The sequence below is a fragment of the Hippoglossus stenolepis genome, chromosome 18 (genome assembly GCF_022539355.2).
Source record: "Hippoglossus stenolepis isolate QCI-W04-F060 chromosome 18, HSTE1.2, whole genome shotgun sequence".
Taxonomy (NCBI): domain Eukaryota; kingdom Metazoa; phylum Chordata; class Actinopteri; order Pleuronectiformes; family Pleuronectidae; genus Hippoglossus; species Hippoglossus stenolepis.
Window position 1 is genome coordinate 16,084,289 of NC_061500.1, and position 17,413 is coordinate 16,101,701.

Consider the following 17,413-nt stretch of genomic DNA (forward strand, 5'->3'; position numbering starts at 1 on the left):
AAATAATGCTCAAATGTTGAAGACAAAAAGCTTTAACAATGCTTGAGCCTGTGCTTCAAACTGACATCACTGAATATTAAACTATTTGACATAAAATCGAGCTATATTACGAAATATATAAAAAGTACAACAATTAACAGTCTTGCAGGATTTAGCGGTAACTTCTTTCTAAACTCTTTATAATCTCCATCACATATATATACCAACTAATTATTCAACTCAATCTCACACCTATACTGTCACTCCTTTTTGAAACAAGGGCGTGATTACTATTAAAAAGGGGTCATGGTGGTTGATATAATGGCGCAGCTTTTCTAAAACTTTGCAGTAACGTCATACATCTTATCTATTGTGTCTGGTTGTGTCTGATGATGTCTGACACCTGATAGAAGTGAATCTTTTAAGCTTCTGCATGTGAGTCTCTGTGGTTTCCTGTGTTAAAAGGCTCTTTGCCTCTACACATATAGAGAATACTTGCTATCATGCAAGCTAGTTATGAGAAGAGTGATTATATTCGGTTCCTTCGAAGCCAACGTCACCTGAAATTAGATCATATCAGGAACTCTGCTTATCTACAATTTAACACACATTCCAGATTGTAAATGTGCAGTGGATATGAGTCACTGGTGTTTACTCTCCATATCAACAAGTTGTGTAACATTATAATTGCAGTCAGGTTATGACTGATTCCAGTTTCTTAGGAGAGCACAAGGAAACAGATCAAGTTTTCTCGGAATAAATTCCTAAGTAACTATAAAAAAACTGTATAAAGCAGATGACTGGCAGACAACAAATAGAGGCCAGAACTTAGATGCACTAACATTTCAGGTAGTTGGGCTGACTGGCAGTCACCCCCTCTCCACCCCCCCACATTGACTAGGTTTCAGAAATCGGACTATAATGATGTTTACATGAGTTGCTCATAGAATATTCCATTCATGTTCCCACGTTACAGAGTATAGTCTGATTATGACTGACTGAATGACGACTCAATGACTCAACACTACGTCCTACTACTTGTTCACACTCTGACTCAGGATATGTGACGACGAGCAGTTGGTAACTGTCGTATATTGATGTCGCAAAATGTTCTGAAATGATGGGTTAAAGTTGTATACATGTCAACTTAATGTGACTAAGGTCAGAATACCCGACATTTCTTAATTGGATTATTATTATGCTGTAAAATGCTGTGACTGTTACATGACAGTGTCTTTTTGAGACTATTGGCTTCATGTAGATAATATCACAATATTGATGTCCACGTAAACGTGTCTACTGTCCATCACGATGTTTAACTGTAGACGTTGTCATATGCTAATTCAGTAGATGTCACCCAATCCCAGGTGCAACACATGGCTGGAACCTTGAAAAATCAAGCAGCTCATTCTCCACCATTTCAATCATTTAAGAACGCAGATCTTGAACCACTAATTACTCCAAAGCGAAGATGCGACAGGGTGAGTGCAAGATGTCTGGTGCAATAGGAAACCAAACCAAATTAACAGATGCTCGACAGGAGGAGAAGACTTTGTTTCAGATAACGATGCCCCTCATAAAATATGCATTCAGGGATCCCTGCAGGTCACCTCCAAGACTGCTACCATACAAACGGTAGTTGTAGTCATGGGGATGCCCGATAATTTGACATCAAAATACATTAAACTTAACTAAAAATCAAATTGCTCACTTATTTGATTCAGTTTTGTATTTTCATGCTTGGTGCATAACATCAACTTCCCCAAACTTTGTCAGTGTTTTGTCTTTGTAAACTGTGCTTATATAAGTCATACTAGCGAAGTTGTATAAGATGAATGAGTGCTTGGTAGTACTGATTAATTAATGCGCCCAAATCTTTAACACCCGGCTCTGCTACTAAGAAGTGATTAGTGAAATTAGGTTAGAAACATTTTCAGTTTGAGTGTGTGTCAGATGAATAATGATCATGAAGGAATATAAAGGAGAAATGATGGCGTGTTGAGTGCACAGTACTCACACTCCTCTGTCCTGGTTTGCTGGGGGAACATGTAGTTAGTCAGCACAGTTTTGTGCGTCTCTGGATCCTCCTCTTTCTGCAGAGGGATCAGGGGCTTTGACTGTGGGAGACAAAATGTACGTTTGAGGGTTTTATCTGCAATGAACCGTGCTTTGTCAAGACACTCAGTGCTAAAAAAATCGTGGAGTTCACTGTGCCTGGCAGGTGTCATCATGAAAAAGAACACAAAACCACAGGGGAAATAACACACCACAAGATGTACCAATCCCCCACAACTTCCCATCTTTATTCCAAGCTGAATTTCTTTCCTTCACCTGGTTTTAATGAGACGTTACTCAAGTACATCACAATGTCTCTTCCTGTCGTCCATTTCCTGATGAAATAGCTTTAAGTCCCTTAGGCCCTGTTACACCTGTGGCACCTGCCCAACAGTATTCCTGTATCTTAGTGCTGATGTCACTGTTGCCTCTCCTGGGTTTATTTTATGCAATGCTGACACAACAGGTGCAGTACTCCTGACTCTTACTGAGAAAAGATAATTTATGTAGCATCTTTAAGTTCTTAACAAGTCAGTAAAACAGCAGGACATTTTCACCTGCTATCATGACCCCAAAACATCAATTATTGTTTGTATAAGATGGACAGTCCTCATATGAAACCACATTTAAATTTACAAGATCTGGATTGGTATTTGGAGCTGCACCAAATCACAAACATTCATAAACATCAGTCCCCTACACATGTCTGACTTTTTCCTTTGAGAGCGATGAATTATTCTCTGAAAGGAACATGTTGGCTTATTCTCAGAGAATCTGCTGCTTTTCTCTGTGTCGTATCATTGTTAATTTAATCTATTTGAGATTTATTGACTTTAAAGATGTGGCCATGGTGGTGTGTAAGACATTTTTTCACAATTTGCTCACATTTTTGACTATTCATCAAAAACTAATTAGCAGATTATTCCATAAATTATTCCCTGGGAAATTGTCCCTATCTCGCAATATTAAAAAAGGTGGAAAAGAAAATTCTGGATCGACCTCCTGATCCGGCTCTGGATAAAATCTTTGGATAGGTTCTTCACTGACACAAACCACATCCTTCCACCAAGTTACATGGAAATCATTCAAGTAGTTCTGCGTAATACTGCCAACTAACAAACAAACGCTGATGAAAACATAACGTCCTTGTTGGAGGTCATAAAAGCCGTTTCCAGCACTCTGGGCCAAAAGGTGAACTCTGAGTTGATGAACCCTGAGATGGGAAACCCTGAGTGTTCACTTCCAGAATGGCTGATCAGTGTTAGTTCAATAATCTCTGAGCACGCTCACAGATTTAAGCATGCGAGGGTGAAAAAAGGGCAGAGCAGAGCCTCCGTTTTAATTGGTTGGAGCCAGAAGGATAAATGTGTGGTAAGAAATGTATCTCTACAAACAAATACTGCAGCAGCAGTGAAAGTTATTAAGTTGGACAAAATAATCTGCAAATCATTAATACTATTACATTATATTTAGCATAGTCCTTACAGATGTTTGGCAGCAAAACAAAATGTCGATCAAAAACACAAGTTAAAAAATGAAAGCTCTCTAATTGGACCTAGTAGTAGTTGAAAATGCGTCAGACTTCAAACTAATTGTAAATTAGTCTGTTTTATAATGAATTAATTGTAGTAATTGAAAAACGTTTAAAACAAGTTAAGAATATACACAGCCTATTTAAAAAAAAAAACATTTACTTCAGTTTTTCTATGTTTAAGTCTTTTCAACCACAGGCAGCCTCAGAGATATTACATAATCTACAATATGACACAACTATGATAGGAATGTTCCATCAGTGCGACTAATCACACCATGAGAAGGGATTATTTATAGATGAGTGTCATGTGTCTACAGCTTCGCACAGATTTCTCTTATTTACGTTGATTAAGGTAGTGAAATGTTTCAGAGCAGTTGACTTCATGTTCACACTCACAATGTTTGAGACAACCAGTGTGTAGATTGTATTCAGAGCTGAGAATGAAGCCATGTGTGATATTTGAGTGTATGCAATTGTTTCTACATTGATTTCTACATAGATCCAAAAAGATAAGGTTAGTAAATGCAGCTCTTGGGAAACACACTAATCAGGATTTTTATTTTCTCCCAATGTGCAAATAAATGAGCTCCAATATGCTCTTTGATACAAGCTGTATGAATGAGGAAATGAGGACCATGGTGAGGCCTGAAGGAAGGAGAAACTCTATGTTTGATAAAGCAAGCAAGCAGGTATACACAGGTTTTTGAAGTGTGGGTAAACCTGCCAAAAAAAAGGTGATTGCCTCCTTTCCCTTTGCCAGTAAAGGAGCTTGCATATCTTTTTTCCCCCTGGTGTGTCATGTTTGACGTCAGAAACTGAGAAGCACTCTCACCACACTATGTTGGCAGTATTGTATTTTGCACCACACAAAAAATAAAAAAGAAAAAAATAAGAAAAAAACCACTGTTCCCAAGATGAAAAAAGTGAAAGTATAAGCTCATTCATGGCTGTTTACGTGCAAACACCTGTACGTTTAAAGTATGCCATTATGTCATGCAGGAAGAGGTGCAGCATCAGCGACTAGACTGACGTCATAAAGAAGAAGAAATTATTGCATTTACCTGGGTCTGATGTTTCCATCACTGTCGATAAAAACCTGCGTCTACTGCAGAGGCATTTAAACCAGGAGTTTTAGTGGTGTTTTTTGGCCAGTGGAAAAGGGGCTGTACTATGGTAACTGACCTAGAGTTTCCCTCAGTGCTAACAAACTGACTGACTGTAGAGAGCTTTTTAAAGGAGAAAATAAATGAGAAAATTCTTGGATTGGATTCTGTATTCAATAGGTAGCTGACTTGAGGCCAGGGCGGAGGAGATATGGGCTTTATGTCTCCTTCTGAATGACAGGTTTTCTGCAAAACTTTGATAGAGCTGCAGTTTTTCTGTGAGAATAATCCAGCCAGGATGAGAAAAAGCATGAATAATTGATTTTCAGAACACGGTGAGATTCAACAGACTGTAATTTAGAAATATGTATTAGCTGGAAAACATAAACAGACTGAAGCAATGCAGTATTCTCCTACTTCACTGGGCCTTTACACATAAAAACTCACTACAAAGATCGATATGAGCAGTTCATCGAGTCCTTTCCCATGTAAATCTAAACTGCTATGACAAAGTGGGACTGTGAGACGCTTCCTCACACACGAGCTGGCCAGACTTTAACATTTCCACCTCTGTTAGGTTTATCTTGTTTTCAGTCGAGGGACACATCAGCCCAGGCAGTCGTCCAAATTTCAAGTACTTGCCTTGACCTCTCTACTTCTGCTTTACTAGCTGCAGGCTTGTCTAGATCACCATGCTGTCGCCCTTAAACATTTACTATAGTCAGGACATTCATTAGGATCCTCCTTCACTTTGAAGAAGTAGAGTTAAGGTCATTACCACCAAGTCTGACCTACATTACCATTCGGCAAGTTTAGATCAAATTTCCTTAAAGTGGTCATTTTTAATGGGTTTTCCTGTGAGATACTTGGCCTAAGTAGATTAATTTATAGCTCGCTGCAGCGGCAAGTTATGTAACCTGCTGCCATGACAAACCCAACAGAGCAGATCATTATCGGATAGCTCTGAACTCATTAGCAGCTGCTGTAAAACCTGTGTGCTTGTGACTTATATATAAAGTAACACGTGATCTTACCTGATTTTCAGACAGCCACATTGCTGTCATCTGGTTCAGTTTAGTGAAACTGTAAGGAAGATTCTTCAACCTGCAGTGGCACAAAAACACAGGTGCTCAGTCATGGGGTTAGGCACCAATAACCGAAAACACTCTCACAACCAGTGAATGGTAAGGTAAACAACTTATAAAATTGTGTCAGAATTAATATCTTAATTATATATAAGTACCGTGCCCCTGTAATGACATTTAGGAAAAGAAAATATATACTTATCATCTAGTTCCCACGACTAAATAACTCATGGCCAGGACTTATTATCTCGTTCACATGACTTAATAACTCGTGGCGACAAGTTATTAAGTCGCTCCCACACGTTATTATGTCTACGCCATGAGTTATGAATCTGTTCTTTAATAACGAGACCTGGCGAACTCATCATGGAAACCCCTTGATGAGACATGAAACATTTCACTTAATCACATGATGTAGCCTCTATAATGGGCTATGGTTTAACACACACACTGTCTGCACTGACTCTGATTGAGGCCACTGTGACAGTGAGGGATTGACATGTAGCCTGCCTGGTGTGCGCGGCAGGGTTAATAAGACAGTGCTATACTTTTATCCTCCCCTTTAAGTAAGTTTATCCTCAGAAATTAATTATTTATTTGGAATGGGAGATAGCTAGTTTACAGATTTACCTTTTGATGCACCCCTCCCACCTCTCTCTCTCTCTCTCTCTTTGAGACTTGGGCAGACAGCTCTCACCAAAATGACACTACCCTGTTGCACCCTTCTTAAAAAAGGGAAGTTTAAGGGAAGTTTAAAACAATGTCTGGTTTGTTAAATCAATCCCCGCTGCTAACACACCCAGTAGATCTCAATCTCTCAATAGGTTTCCAAATGCGGCAGACGCATCCTGTCACCAAAACACTACCAAATGCGCACAGCCAGGCTTCCAGCGCACTGGACATTTAACTGTGCTTGCTCACTTATTATCTTGTCCCCACGCGTCATTATGTCTTGGCCACACAATATCTTTTCATCCCAAAAGTCACCCGAGAAGCTCCTTATACAAGGGTCTATAACTGTGGCCAAATTGAATTTTTTACTTAAAATATATGTCAGTGCTGTGGGGTCCTAGCCAAAGTTATTTAATGTATTTGGCACAGAGCAACACAAGGAATGGAAAACCCCCAATTAAAACCTCAAATCACGCCTCAGCTTCCAGACTCATTCATTCTGGCCAGAATTATGATCCTACGATCTCCATGTTGTAATTAGTGGATTACATTTCTGTGTGTGTGCGTGTGTGCTGTCTCAAGAATGAAGCCAAGACATTCTTTGACCTTTTCAGCAATTTAGTGAAGCAATTCATGAAAGGCTTCAGGAATTCCTTTTCAAAAAGCTACTTAAAAATGATTTGATGGAAGAAATCTCAAATAGATTCAAATAACAATGATACAAAACAGAGAAAAGCAGCAAATCCTCCCATCTTTTTTTTGCTTTAATGAGTTTTAGACGGTAATATTCGAAAATAAAAAAAACTGGAAATACTTTTGCCCTTGCACTGGACCCTCATTACGCATTAGTCCAGACTCACTTGTTGTTGCTTAGATTGATGACTTTGAGCCTCTGCATGTCTCCCATCTCCTCAGGCAATGACTCCAGTTTGTTGGAATGTAGAAACAGCACAGTTGCGTTCTTCCAGTTGCCCATCTGTGAGGGGAAGAAACCAAGGTTTTTTACGAGCCGTTACAGATGAGCAGGCTGACATGCCGTGCCACCCAACACATGTACACAGACATATATACACTCACCTCCGGGGGAAGCTGGGTCAAGAAGTTGTGATCTGCTGCAAAGGTGCGAATGCAAACACACTGGCCGACAGAAGACGGCAAGGCTTCAATCTCATTGAAACTGCAGTCCAGCTCCTCCAGAATGTGCAGCCTAATACAAGAGGAAGCCAAAGGAGAAAGACAAGACTATAATTGTTTGGTATGTACCTTTTCATTTCTAAAAGGTTAGATGACTTCTTCTCTCAGGTCTTCCCTCAGAAAACTTCAGCTCATTTGAAATTCTGCAGCCGGAATCCCAACAAAGACAAAGCTGAGCAGATCACACAAGGCCTCCTGTCTCTTTGCAGTCTTCTAGTGTGTCAGTTTAAAGTGCTGCGGTTTGTCTACACATCTCTCAGTGGCTTAGGGACCAAAATACAACTTTGACCATCTGAACCTCTTGATTTCTCAGGTCATCAGGTGGAACTAAGCAGTTAGTTACTGTGTGTGCACCACAGAGGATAACAGACATGCACAGACTTTGACTGCCATTGGATTGTTTTGTCTGTTTCACAGCAACATTTCAAACTGAACCAATGTTCAAACAGAAGTGCGGTGCAGCTGGAGCTTTCTGCTGGATGAAAAATGCAGATGTGCTCTGGGGGATTCAGATAAATGCAAAGTGAGTCTAACCTGCAGCAGAGCTGCTGTGATAAAGCACCATCCAACTCCAAAACTCAGGATTTAACCCCCTACAGAGCAGTAACAAACAAGGCTGTGCATCCCACAGTGCACTGAATAAGATCAGCTATGTATAAATGAAAAAATCTGCTTGTTTAAGCTAAAATCCTTGCATGGGATTAAGATAAACCATAGGCTTTGTCACATAATCTGTGTCAAAGTACACAAGGAGACACATTCTAACATTAGGGATAATTGATGGTGTTTGGAAACAATGGACTAAAAATGAAAATGTACAGATGTAATAGTAATTGTCAGTTGATGTATGTGCGTTTCCTTCGTGTGTGTGTGTGTGGGAGTGGTCTGATTTAAAAAGAACTAACACATGGCTGGATTAAACTAGAGCCTAATCTGTGTGCCGGACCACAAAGATTCAGAGTAGATGGAGGGTCAGCATGTCAACCTGGCTCCCTCCCTCCCTCCGCAGCTGTTGACTGCTGGGTTCACCTGTCTGCTGCAGACGACATCAGTCTGAGAACAGCCATGGTGGATTTAATCTGTCAGCACAGCATGGGAGGGTCATCAGGCCAAAGATTAACATCAACTCCTCCTCAATGAGGCAAACCTCTGTTTCCATAAAAACAATATGGCAGCCTCAGAACCATGACATTTCATCATTGTGATTCAGACTCCATAATCACGGCTGTTATTAGTTACTCAATATCATCAGCAATAGAGTGGAACACATTGTGCTTAATAGAATATCTGACAGACGTTTCATGTGATCAGTGGATGATGGATGAGATGAAAATGGCACAATAATCCACGGATCCCTGGGTTTATTCTGACAACATTAAAGCTACTGCTGCAACGCTCACCCTCCAACAGAGTCTGGTAGGTACATCAGCTGGTTCTCATCCACTTTCAGTGCAGTCAGTTTCTTCAGCGAGCCTAGAGAAAGAGGAAAAGAGAGAGCAACTGAGAGAATGAGAGAGATGCATACCACAGCTCAGGGCAGTTATTGATTATCACTTGCTGTTGCACCACAAAGAGGAATATCAATTATAGCAGTTAATCTGATTAGTTTGTACTGTAAATGAGTTCAGTACCCTGACTACTGAAGCACTGTCCATCTGGACTCATCTGATTTTATTAGTCTGAATATCATTTACAGTAGCAAGGTCACCAAGTGTGCTGGCAAGATTATAGGTGACCCCTGTCATCCTGGATGTCACTTCTACCATCTGGTAAAACACTCGGGGCCATCGAGGACAGCACAAGACATGCAAACTGATATTTCCCTAGAGATGTGGCACATTAACTACAGCAGTCACTTCGAGGAACTTTCTTACTGTGGCACAACTTTCATGTACCTAATGCATCTTTGAACAACTGTACAACGTCCATATAAAACTGTAATATACTGTAAATAATAGAGTGAATTAGAAGTGGCCTCAGACTCACATATCAAACACGCTTGGTTCCTTTACATCAGCTCCTTTAGATTTTACACTTAAACTAAACAACCCATTTGTCCTTTTCTTCATTTTATGTTTTACTTTTTTTGAATGCAAATGAATAGTCTGCATAGTTGTCTGGTCTGATGAAATACAGCAATTCTGATCCAAACTGTGATTCACTTCTCCCCAGGGATGAAGAGAGGTCAATCAAAATATATGCATTATCAGTTTGGTCCATCCATACTTTGATATAAATGTGATCCTTTACCTCCTTTCTTTTACTCATTCTCAATTTCCACTTATCAATGATGGCAAAAGGAGCTCAAAATAACCATATAAAATGATAATATTTGTGGCATAATCTTGAAATGTTATTGGATAAAAGTCAACATTACTGCGATTTGGACAACAAAGTCTAAATGGAACTAGAGAAATGGTAATTGCATCCTCTGTGAGGATTTTCATTAAAATTATTGAAAATTGGTGGACTTTTAGCTGTAGTGTTTAGATTACTACATAACAACATAGGAATAGACCCTGTGATAAAAAAAAGTGTTTGGTAACAGCTGAAAGAGAGATAACGGTTTCATTAAGGACTTTCCTGAAATAAGGTGTGTGTGTGTGTGTGTGTGTGTGTGTGTGTGTGTGTGTGTGTGTGTGTGTGTGTGTGTTTTATAATCTTTACCGATGGAGCCTGGCAGCTGTGTGAGGGCATTGTTGGAGAGCAGGAGGTCCTGCAGACTCTCACAGCCGCAGATTTGCTCATCTACCATCTCCAGGTTGTTCTTGGACACGTCCAGGTAGACCAGCTGTTTCAGCATCCCAATCATCTGGCCAGATAAAAAGAGATGCACAAACATTTACACTGATATTCACTTCAGTATCCTTACTGGATGTAAGATGATTTTTGGTTGTATACAATAAAAAACAATCCCAAATGTTCTCAGCAGTGAGGTTAGGTGAGTATGTCTCAGGTAGGAGTACCACAGACATCATGATGACATATCTGCGTTTTCAATTTTCTAAACAGAAAATTGTATAAAAGAGAAAACAGTTGCTTTGTTCAGTTTTGCTTGATATGCTTGACAGACGACAATACTTATAAAAGACCAGAGTGTGATTACAGCTGATGCCATTGAAAGGCTGGCAGCAGAACTAATGCTTTAATTATGACCCAGTTACAAACAAGCAGGTCATTTGGATGAAAAATAAATCTCTTGTCACACATTTGGACAATCAAAGCATCATTCTAAATTAATTACTTTCAAAGAAAATAACCTAAAAGCTGAAGAACATTTGCAAAAACCCTAAAACCATCTAATTGTGTTCAGCCAGCGAGAGAGCCCTTCCTGAACTGCAGCTCCTTCACTCCTGAGAGCTGAAAGTCTGATGCAAACTGACTGTGGTTCGGTTTGATGAAAATTGAAGCCGACACTGAGTCTGAAAAATCACAGGAGATAATCTCAAGATGAGGTTTTGGGGCACGGCGGGGACTGAAAGTATGGAGATTGGAGAAATTGACTGTAAATTATACCCCAGGTAAAAACGTCAGTCTGTTCCCATCCATCCACAGTTCCTTGATTCCAGTCAGCTGCTCCAACACCTCAGGCTACGGATGTAAAGAGAAAAAAGGCTTAAGTGGTGTGTGTGTGTGTGTGTGTGTGTGTGTGTGTGTGTGTGTGTGTGTGTGTGTGTGTGTGTGTGTGTGTGTGTGTGTGTGTGTGTGTGTGTGTGTGTGTGCGCGCGCCTGCTGGGACAAGACCTTAATTCATAAACAAGCTAAAAATGAATCATGGGGCAATTTTTTATTCTACTGAAATTATTGAGTAAGACAAATGCTATCTTGCAGAGAGAAAAAACACAGAGCTTGGTAAGGTAAGGGAGTAGATTAAGGAGGGAGGAGGTGAGGTCACCAGCAGAGAGGTGCCCTGGGCACTGAAGGTGCAACTGACAGATACTCACCACTTCAGTGAACTCATTACTCCCCAGGTCCAGCCTCTCCAGCTGCGTGAGCTTCTGCATGCTTCTACAGACACAGAGGATGGACAGGGAGTGAGACACTAAGAATCTATATATATATATATATATATATATAATATATAAAATCACTCAAAATGACGACCTGAGTGGAAAACACTAAACTGCACCCATCTGATAAAACAAAAGCACTAGCCAGGATTAGAAGCAAGGTGGGCCATGCGTTTCAGACAGCAAGCCAAAACGAACCTTCCTTTATTTCACCTTTAAGGTTATCTGTTAATTTTCAGGTTGAATTTTGGACAACACACATCCTCTGCCTTTGTTACTTTCACTGAGTAATTTTACGAGGACATAAATACCGTTTAGAGCTCCGACGTGACAGAAATACGCTTTGAATAATGGAAACTGTGACGTATGCTGCTAGCCCTAAGCCATGCCCCAGAATGTTGTCTCCACATTCAGGTCACAGTCTCACATTCTCGACTGCATCATAAACAAGCAGATAAAAACCAGGACTATTCCGACTTTTATTATTTTGAAATGATCACCATGTGAATGAAATATTCAAGAAGGCTTGAGTCCCATTCTGAGGGGATAGAGTGAATAAGTATCACGCTTACTTTGTCATAATCTACTGACAAGATGCCTGTGAGGGCACTGACGACCCAATGACAAAAGCTTATAGCGTCAAAAAGATGCAGGAATAAAATACAATTCTATATATAAATATATAAAATATTATAATATAACATTTTCATATAATACACCAACTTCATGTGTCTAAATTATAAAGTTCTGGCATGACAGATAATTTGAATCTGCAAACCAACTTTAAGCAAGACAAGGAGAACGAATAGACATTATAAAACATAGATTTCCTTAGAGTGAATCACATGTTTAAAAAGTACTTCTCACACAAAAAAACAGAGGAAGAGACCATGACTGGAGGGGAAATAGAGATGTTCTTGTTCTGTTTGGGAACAGATATGATGTTACTTTCACAGCAGGGATGAAGTGTGAGAGTGAGACCCAGAGCAGGGATGGAGAGCGGAGGCCCACAGACACCAACATGTAGTCTGTTTTGTTTTTAGGTACTTCTCATTAAATAAGAATGTCAGACATATGGTGCAAATTATAAACATGCTTTAAGGCCCTATGGTGATGTTTTTTTAATGCTTGCTGCAATATGAAAACATCCATCATGTTGATGTACTTGAGCATTAGCCAGCTTTGTCACATTCTTACCTCAATAGTTGGCGGGAGCCGCATGGACCCCCATATGAGCTGAGAGAGGTAAGAATGAGATTTGCTGGCTCTTCAAGAAAGCGTATTCGTCAGTGAAAAAAAAAACTATGGCTTGATCCCAAGTTATGAGGAACTCAATAGCCTTCTTAAAAATTCAGACACACATTTGGTATATGCATACGCTTGGTGTGTGTCTGTGCACTGAGAGAAAAGAGACAGCACTTTCTATGTGGAAGCTCTGAAAAGCGCCCCTTTGTGCACGCACACATTTGTTTACATCTCTGAAATGCTTGCGTGTTGCTCTGGCAACGTTCCCGATCATTAGTCCTTTTCTTTGTCAGGGCTCCAGCCTTTAACAGGTCTGGCATCTGTCACATAAACACAGCGACAAGAGAGGATCTGCTGCACTGCACTTTGGACACTGCCTGACCTGTCAGTAAGTCAATGAAAAATAAGAACAAGGAAAAGTGAGAGAGATAAAAAAAAAAAAAGGGAAAAGTCAGCCAACAGGGAGGAAGGACGAAAAAAAGGCAAATAAGGGAAACAGTTTCGCTGAGAAAATGGGATGGAAGTAAAATGGAACGAAACTGCAAGTGAAGCATGACGGAAGACAGAAAGAGAAAGTAGATCCCCCTGTCAGTCACCTGGAGCTTTCTCAAATATCAGTGGGAGGTTCAGTCACCCAGAGGGACGCCAACCTTCTCAAATGGTGAAATAACCCTCAGCACTGTCTCAGAAGAGGGTTATAAAACCTGTCACAGCAAGCAGCCAAGTAGAGGGTGCTCTTATGTAACACTGGAATTAAATACTACAGTTAGCGGTGTGGAGAGTGAATCTAGTGGTGTGTGTGTGTGTGGTGAGGTGGGGTGAGAGGAAGGAGACTCAGAGGTAGGAAGGGTGAAAATCCATGACACGCGTCAGGAGGCAAACATGACACTGACAGGGACACTGCTCCTTTATTTTGTATTTGTGAATGTAGGATATTTGTAAAACCCAGAAAGTAAAAAAAACAAACAAAAAAAACACTTACTTTGGCAACATCTTTAATTGGTTCTCCCTCAGCTCCAAGATCTGTAATTTTGTCAACCTGGAACCAAGTAAAAAATGTTTTATTAAATGACAATTACACAAGTTTGAAAATAGTTTTGTTAATCATAACTGTCTGGTTATCATCTTTGACTTAATACATACATGACACAAAATGGCTGCTAAGGTGTGCCCCCTGATCTGGATCCACTACAAAATTGTACGTTTTCTTCTGTGGGCTTTACTCCACTTACTAATCAAGCAATCAATCATTTACATTGATTAAGAGCTTAGAACATTTTCTTAATTAAAGTCTTTTGTCATAATCAATATTCTGTCACCAAACACAAACACATTTTTAAAGTCAAAGAAACAGTGTACTACACAGTTCTTTTTGTATTATTAAAATTTGATTTACAATCAGATAAATCTTGTGCATCACAACCATGTCAGTGTCACGACCCCAATCAACTACTGAATGTGGCTTCACATGAAACAGACACAGTAAAACCTTTTATTTTATTAGAAACAATGTCATCCTAATCCCAAACCGGAGAACAAACTGACCTGCCAAAGCTGGCTGGTAAGAACTCCAAAAAGGCATCGTTCAGGTAGAGCTGCGACAGACTCAGGAGCTGCGTGAAGCCATCTGGGAGCCTAACAACACACATTGTACAGGAATCACATCACACATACTGCAAAGCCAGAGTTCTGAAAGTCGAAAATGTATGCGTCACATTACATCAAAAGGCAGTAAATTAATTATACGAGGTCGTGCTGTACTCACTTTGATATGGGATTCACACTGGCTTCTACAATAGTTAGGACTTTGCAGTTCTTGATGTTTTCTGGAAACTCCTGGATACCTAAAGAGAAATACACAAGTTAGCGTCAGTGGTTTAAAAACACAACTACGCAACAGGGATTAAACATCTGCGGTGACGTATCCCAACCATTTTATTACTGTTGGCACAAAACAAATGACTCATGTCGAAATCAAAAGGACGAGGGATAATGCAAGCCATCTTGCTCGTGTTCTGCAGGAGCAGCTTTGCGAATGTTAAACACAGGTGGTTTGTGAGTACAAGCAGGATGGCTGTCTGCCTGAACTCTGAGCTCAGGGTGCATTAAGAGTAGCTCTGCACCTTTCTTGTCTAAACAACCACAGAGAAGTGCGCTTAAGGTGACATAATAAAAGAAGGAGAGGAAGAAGAGGAAAAAAAGAGCAATGAGTGATAGTCTGCAAGTCCTCATGAAATGTCCACAACGTGCACATTGCAAGAAAGAGGACGTGACCAAGTCTCAAGGTTTATTTCCACCCACTTTGTTTTGTGTCCACAACACTTTGCGCAGAGTGCTTCGTGAAGAAGGATAAGCTACTTTTAATGTCAACATGGCACAGCTCTGTTTCATGAAAACCCCACCACATCCTTAAACATTTGTTTGATCTGGGCTGTCTCTGCACTCACTCATTTATATTAGAATTACCCTTTTAACCTTTCTCCTTCGCCATGAAAGAGGTTTTGCGGCTGAGCGAGTATCCTCTACTTCAGCTCTGCTTAGTTTTAAGGTCACAGAGTGAAGATGGAGCATCTTCCACAGTAACCTGCACCGTGAACAGTTTTAGCTTGCGATGCTTAACATCCATTTGGGAGGCGCAAAGGAAAGGTCCAATTAGTACGTTTGATGTGTACGTGTCGATATGTTTGAAGAATAATCGCCATATAGTCGCATGATGTAGGCTAAGAGCAGGCTGGTTAATAGAAATGTAAATTTTAGAATATAGGTCAAGATGGTGAATATCCCTTGTAAGGTCTTCTGCACAATTTCAGTTACTAATTACCACTTCACACACTTTGACTCTGCAGCGTTTTTTGTTCTTAACATCAAACTAGAGCAACATAGTGTGAAGTTATTATCAAACAGGAAAAATCTAAACACAACCAGTACAAAGCTCTTAATCATATTAAACAAACAGAGGGTTTATCATCAAGGAGCTAAATGTCACACTAACAATTGTTGTCACTTCCCACTTTGAAACTACTGAGATGACACTTATATGACACTTATAATCAGCTCAACTGACTCATCTACTACCGGGTTTTTTTCCTGCTATGCTACAAAGATGGAGTCTAGTGTCATGCAGGTCTGTGCTCGTCCTCTGCTTCTATCTCTCACATCAGGGATTTTGAGTATTGCCATCTTGTGTGGTAACGTGGCAAACAAAAAATGCTCTAGCGTAATACCAGAGATTATCTGCGGAGCAAATCTAAACACTTTCCTGGCAATATTGTTCTTGAGAATTATCTCTCTTCACTGATCAATGCCAGTAGCCATATTGGCAACACAAGAGCAACTAGGACAAGTTACACGTTTGATCTTCACGGGTCACTAACCCGGGGACTGGGGTCAGTTTTCAGGCCTCAGAAACATGATCTGATGAAGAGTTTTAAATGACCTTAACCTTCCAGTCAAAATGACATCGAACCTGAGTGACATTTCTGAAGAAAAGATGGCCATGTTGCTTACTGTTTTTGCTGACATCAAGCTCCCTGAGATTGATGAGGTTTGCAATCGCTGCTGGCATCACTGTAAGGTCATTATCTGGCATGCTCAGCCGGTGTAGTAACTGGCAGTTAAACAGTTGCTAGTGGAAAAAGACAAGAGATACGTTTAATCAATAAGTACAGCGGAACAAGAATACTCTGTAACATTAGAAAACCAACAACATCGTCCAAAGCTTTTAATAAGAGATTAAATCATCTGACACCCACCCACACACAGTAAAACATTTCTATATGTATGTGTGCCTTACTTTAGGCAGTTCCTCGATCTGGTTGGCATCGAGATAGAGTTCCTGCAGGGTCTTCTCAAAGCTAAAGATCTCCTTAGGAACGGTCTCCAGGCTGCAGTGGGAGTAGTCCAGCGATGTTACCGTCTCCTCCTCACCCCGCAAGCAGCGGCAGGGCACCAGACGAACAAACAAGCTCCGCTTGGACATCCTCAGTCACTAGAGAGAGAAAACGGAGAGATATGTAAAGTGAGTAGAGGATTAAGAGGAGTTAAGGAGGTAAGTGGTGTACGACGAGTACTGCTTTCACAATTCAGCTTCAAGTGTCCACATTCAGAAGTTTTTATCTCACCTCTGTAACACATACAGTATGTATTGTTTATAGTGCAGGCTAAAAATAAATATACACATGCAAACACTGATTTCGATAACTGATCTGAACATCTGATTCATAACCATGTGACTATAGTCTTAAATGTCAAAACAGAACACCTGCTGTTTTCTTTGCACCAACATATGGAGAACAATGAGAGAGAAAGAAATGATGAAACTACACAGGACCATATACTGATCATATCAATGTATTTTTCTATTCTAAGAGAAACTTGATCTTTTTTATTAGATCACTCAGCTGTCAGCCATTACAGAGCAAGAGGGATGTTTTAGAATAAAGGTTCAAAGCTTTAAGTGTAACAAGCAGACACAACTAAAGTAGAAAAGGGAACTGGTCAAAAACCATAACCCGAATACACAGTGAACACATTCCC

General features: G+C 40.1%; 1 protein-coding gene across 2 annotated transcripts in view; it reads right to left on the reverse strand.

Annotated features, from left to right (window-relative positions):
- Positions 1–17,413, reverse strand: part of erbin (erbb2 interacting protein) — a 55,091-nt gene that overhangs the window by 12,695 nt on the left and 24,983 nt on the right. For both annotated transcript variants that reach the window (XM_035185129.2, XM_035185130.2), the window contains exons 3-15: positions 16,671–16,865; positions 16,385–16,502; positions 14,643–14,721; positions 14,423–14,512; positions 13,860–13,916; positions 11,567–11,630; positions 11,139–11,213; positions 10,290–10,434; positions 9,023–9,095; positions 7,506–7,635; positions 7,289–7,404; positions 5,706–5,775; positions 1,997–2,096 (exon numbers count right to left, since the gene is read on the reverse strand). In XM_035185129.2, coding sequence (XP_035041020.1) covers positions 1,997–2,096; positions 5,706–5,775; positions 7,289–7,404; positions 7,506–7,635; positions 9,023–9,095; positions 10,290–10,434; positions 11,139–11,213; positions 11,567–11,630; positions 13,860–13,916; positions 14,423–14,512; positions 14,643–14,721; positions 16,385–16,502; positions 16,671–16,856 — 1,303 coding nt within the window. In that variant the 5' untranslated portion in view covers positions 16,857–16,865. The remainder of the gene's footprint in view (positions 1–1,996; positions 2,097–5,705; positions 5,776–7,288; positions 7,405–7,505; positions 7,636–9,022; positions 9,096–10,289; positions 10,435–11,138; positions 11,214–11,566; positions 11,631–13,859; positions 13,917–14,422; positions 14,513–14,642; positions 14,722–16,384; positions 16,503–16,670; positions 16,866–17,413) is intronic.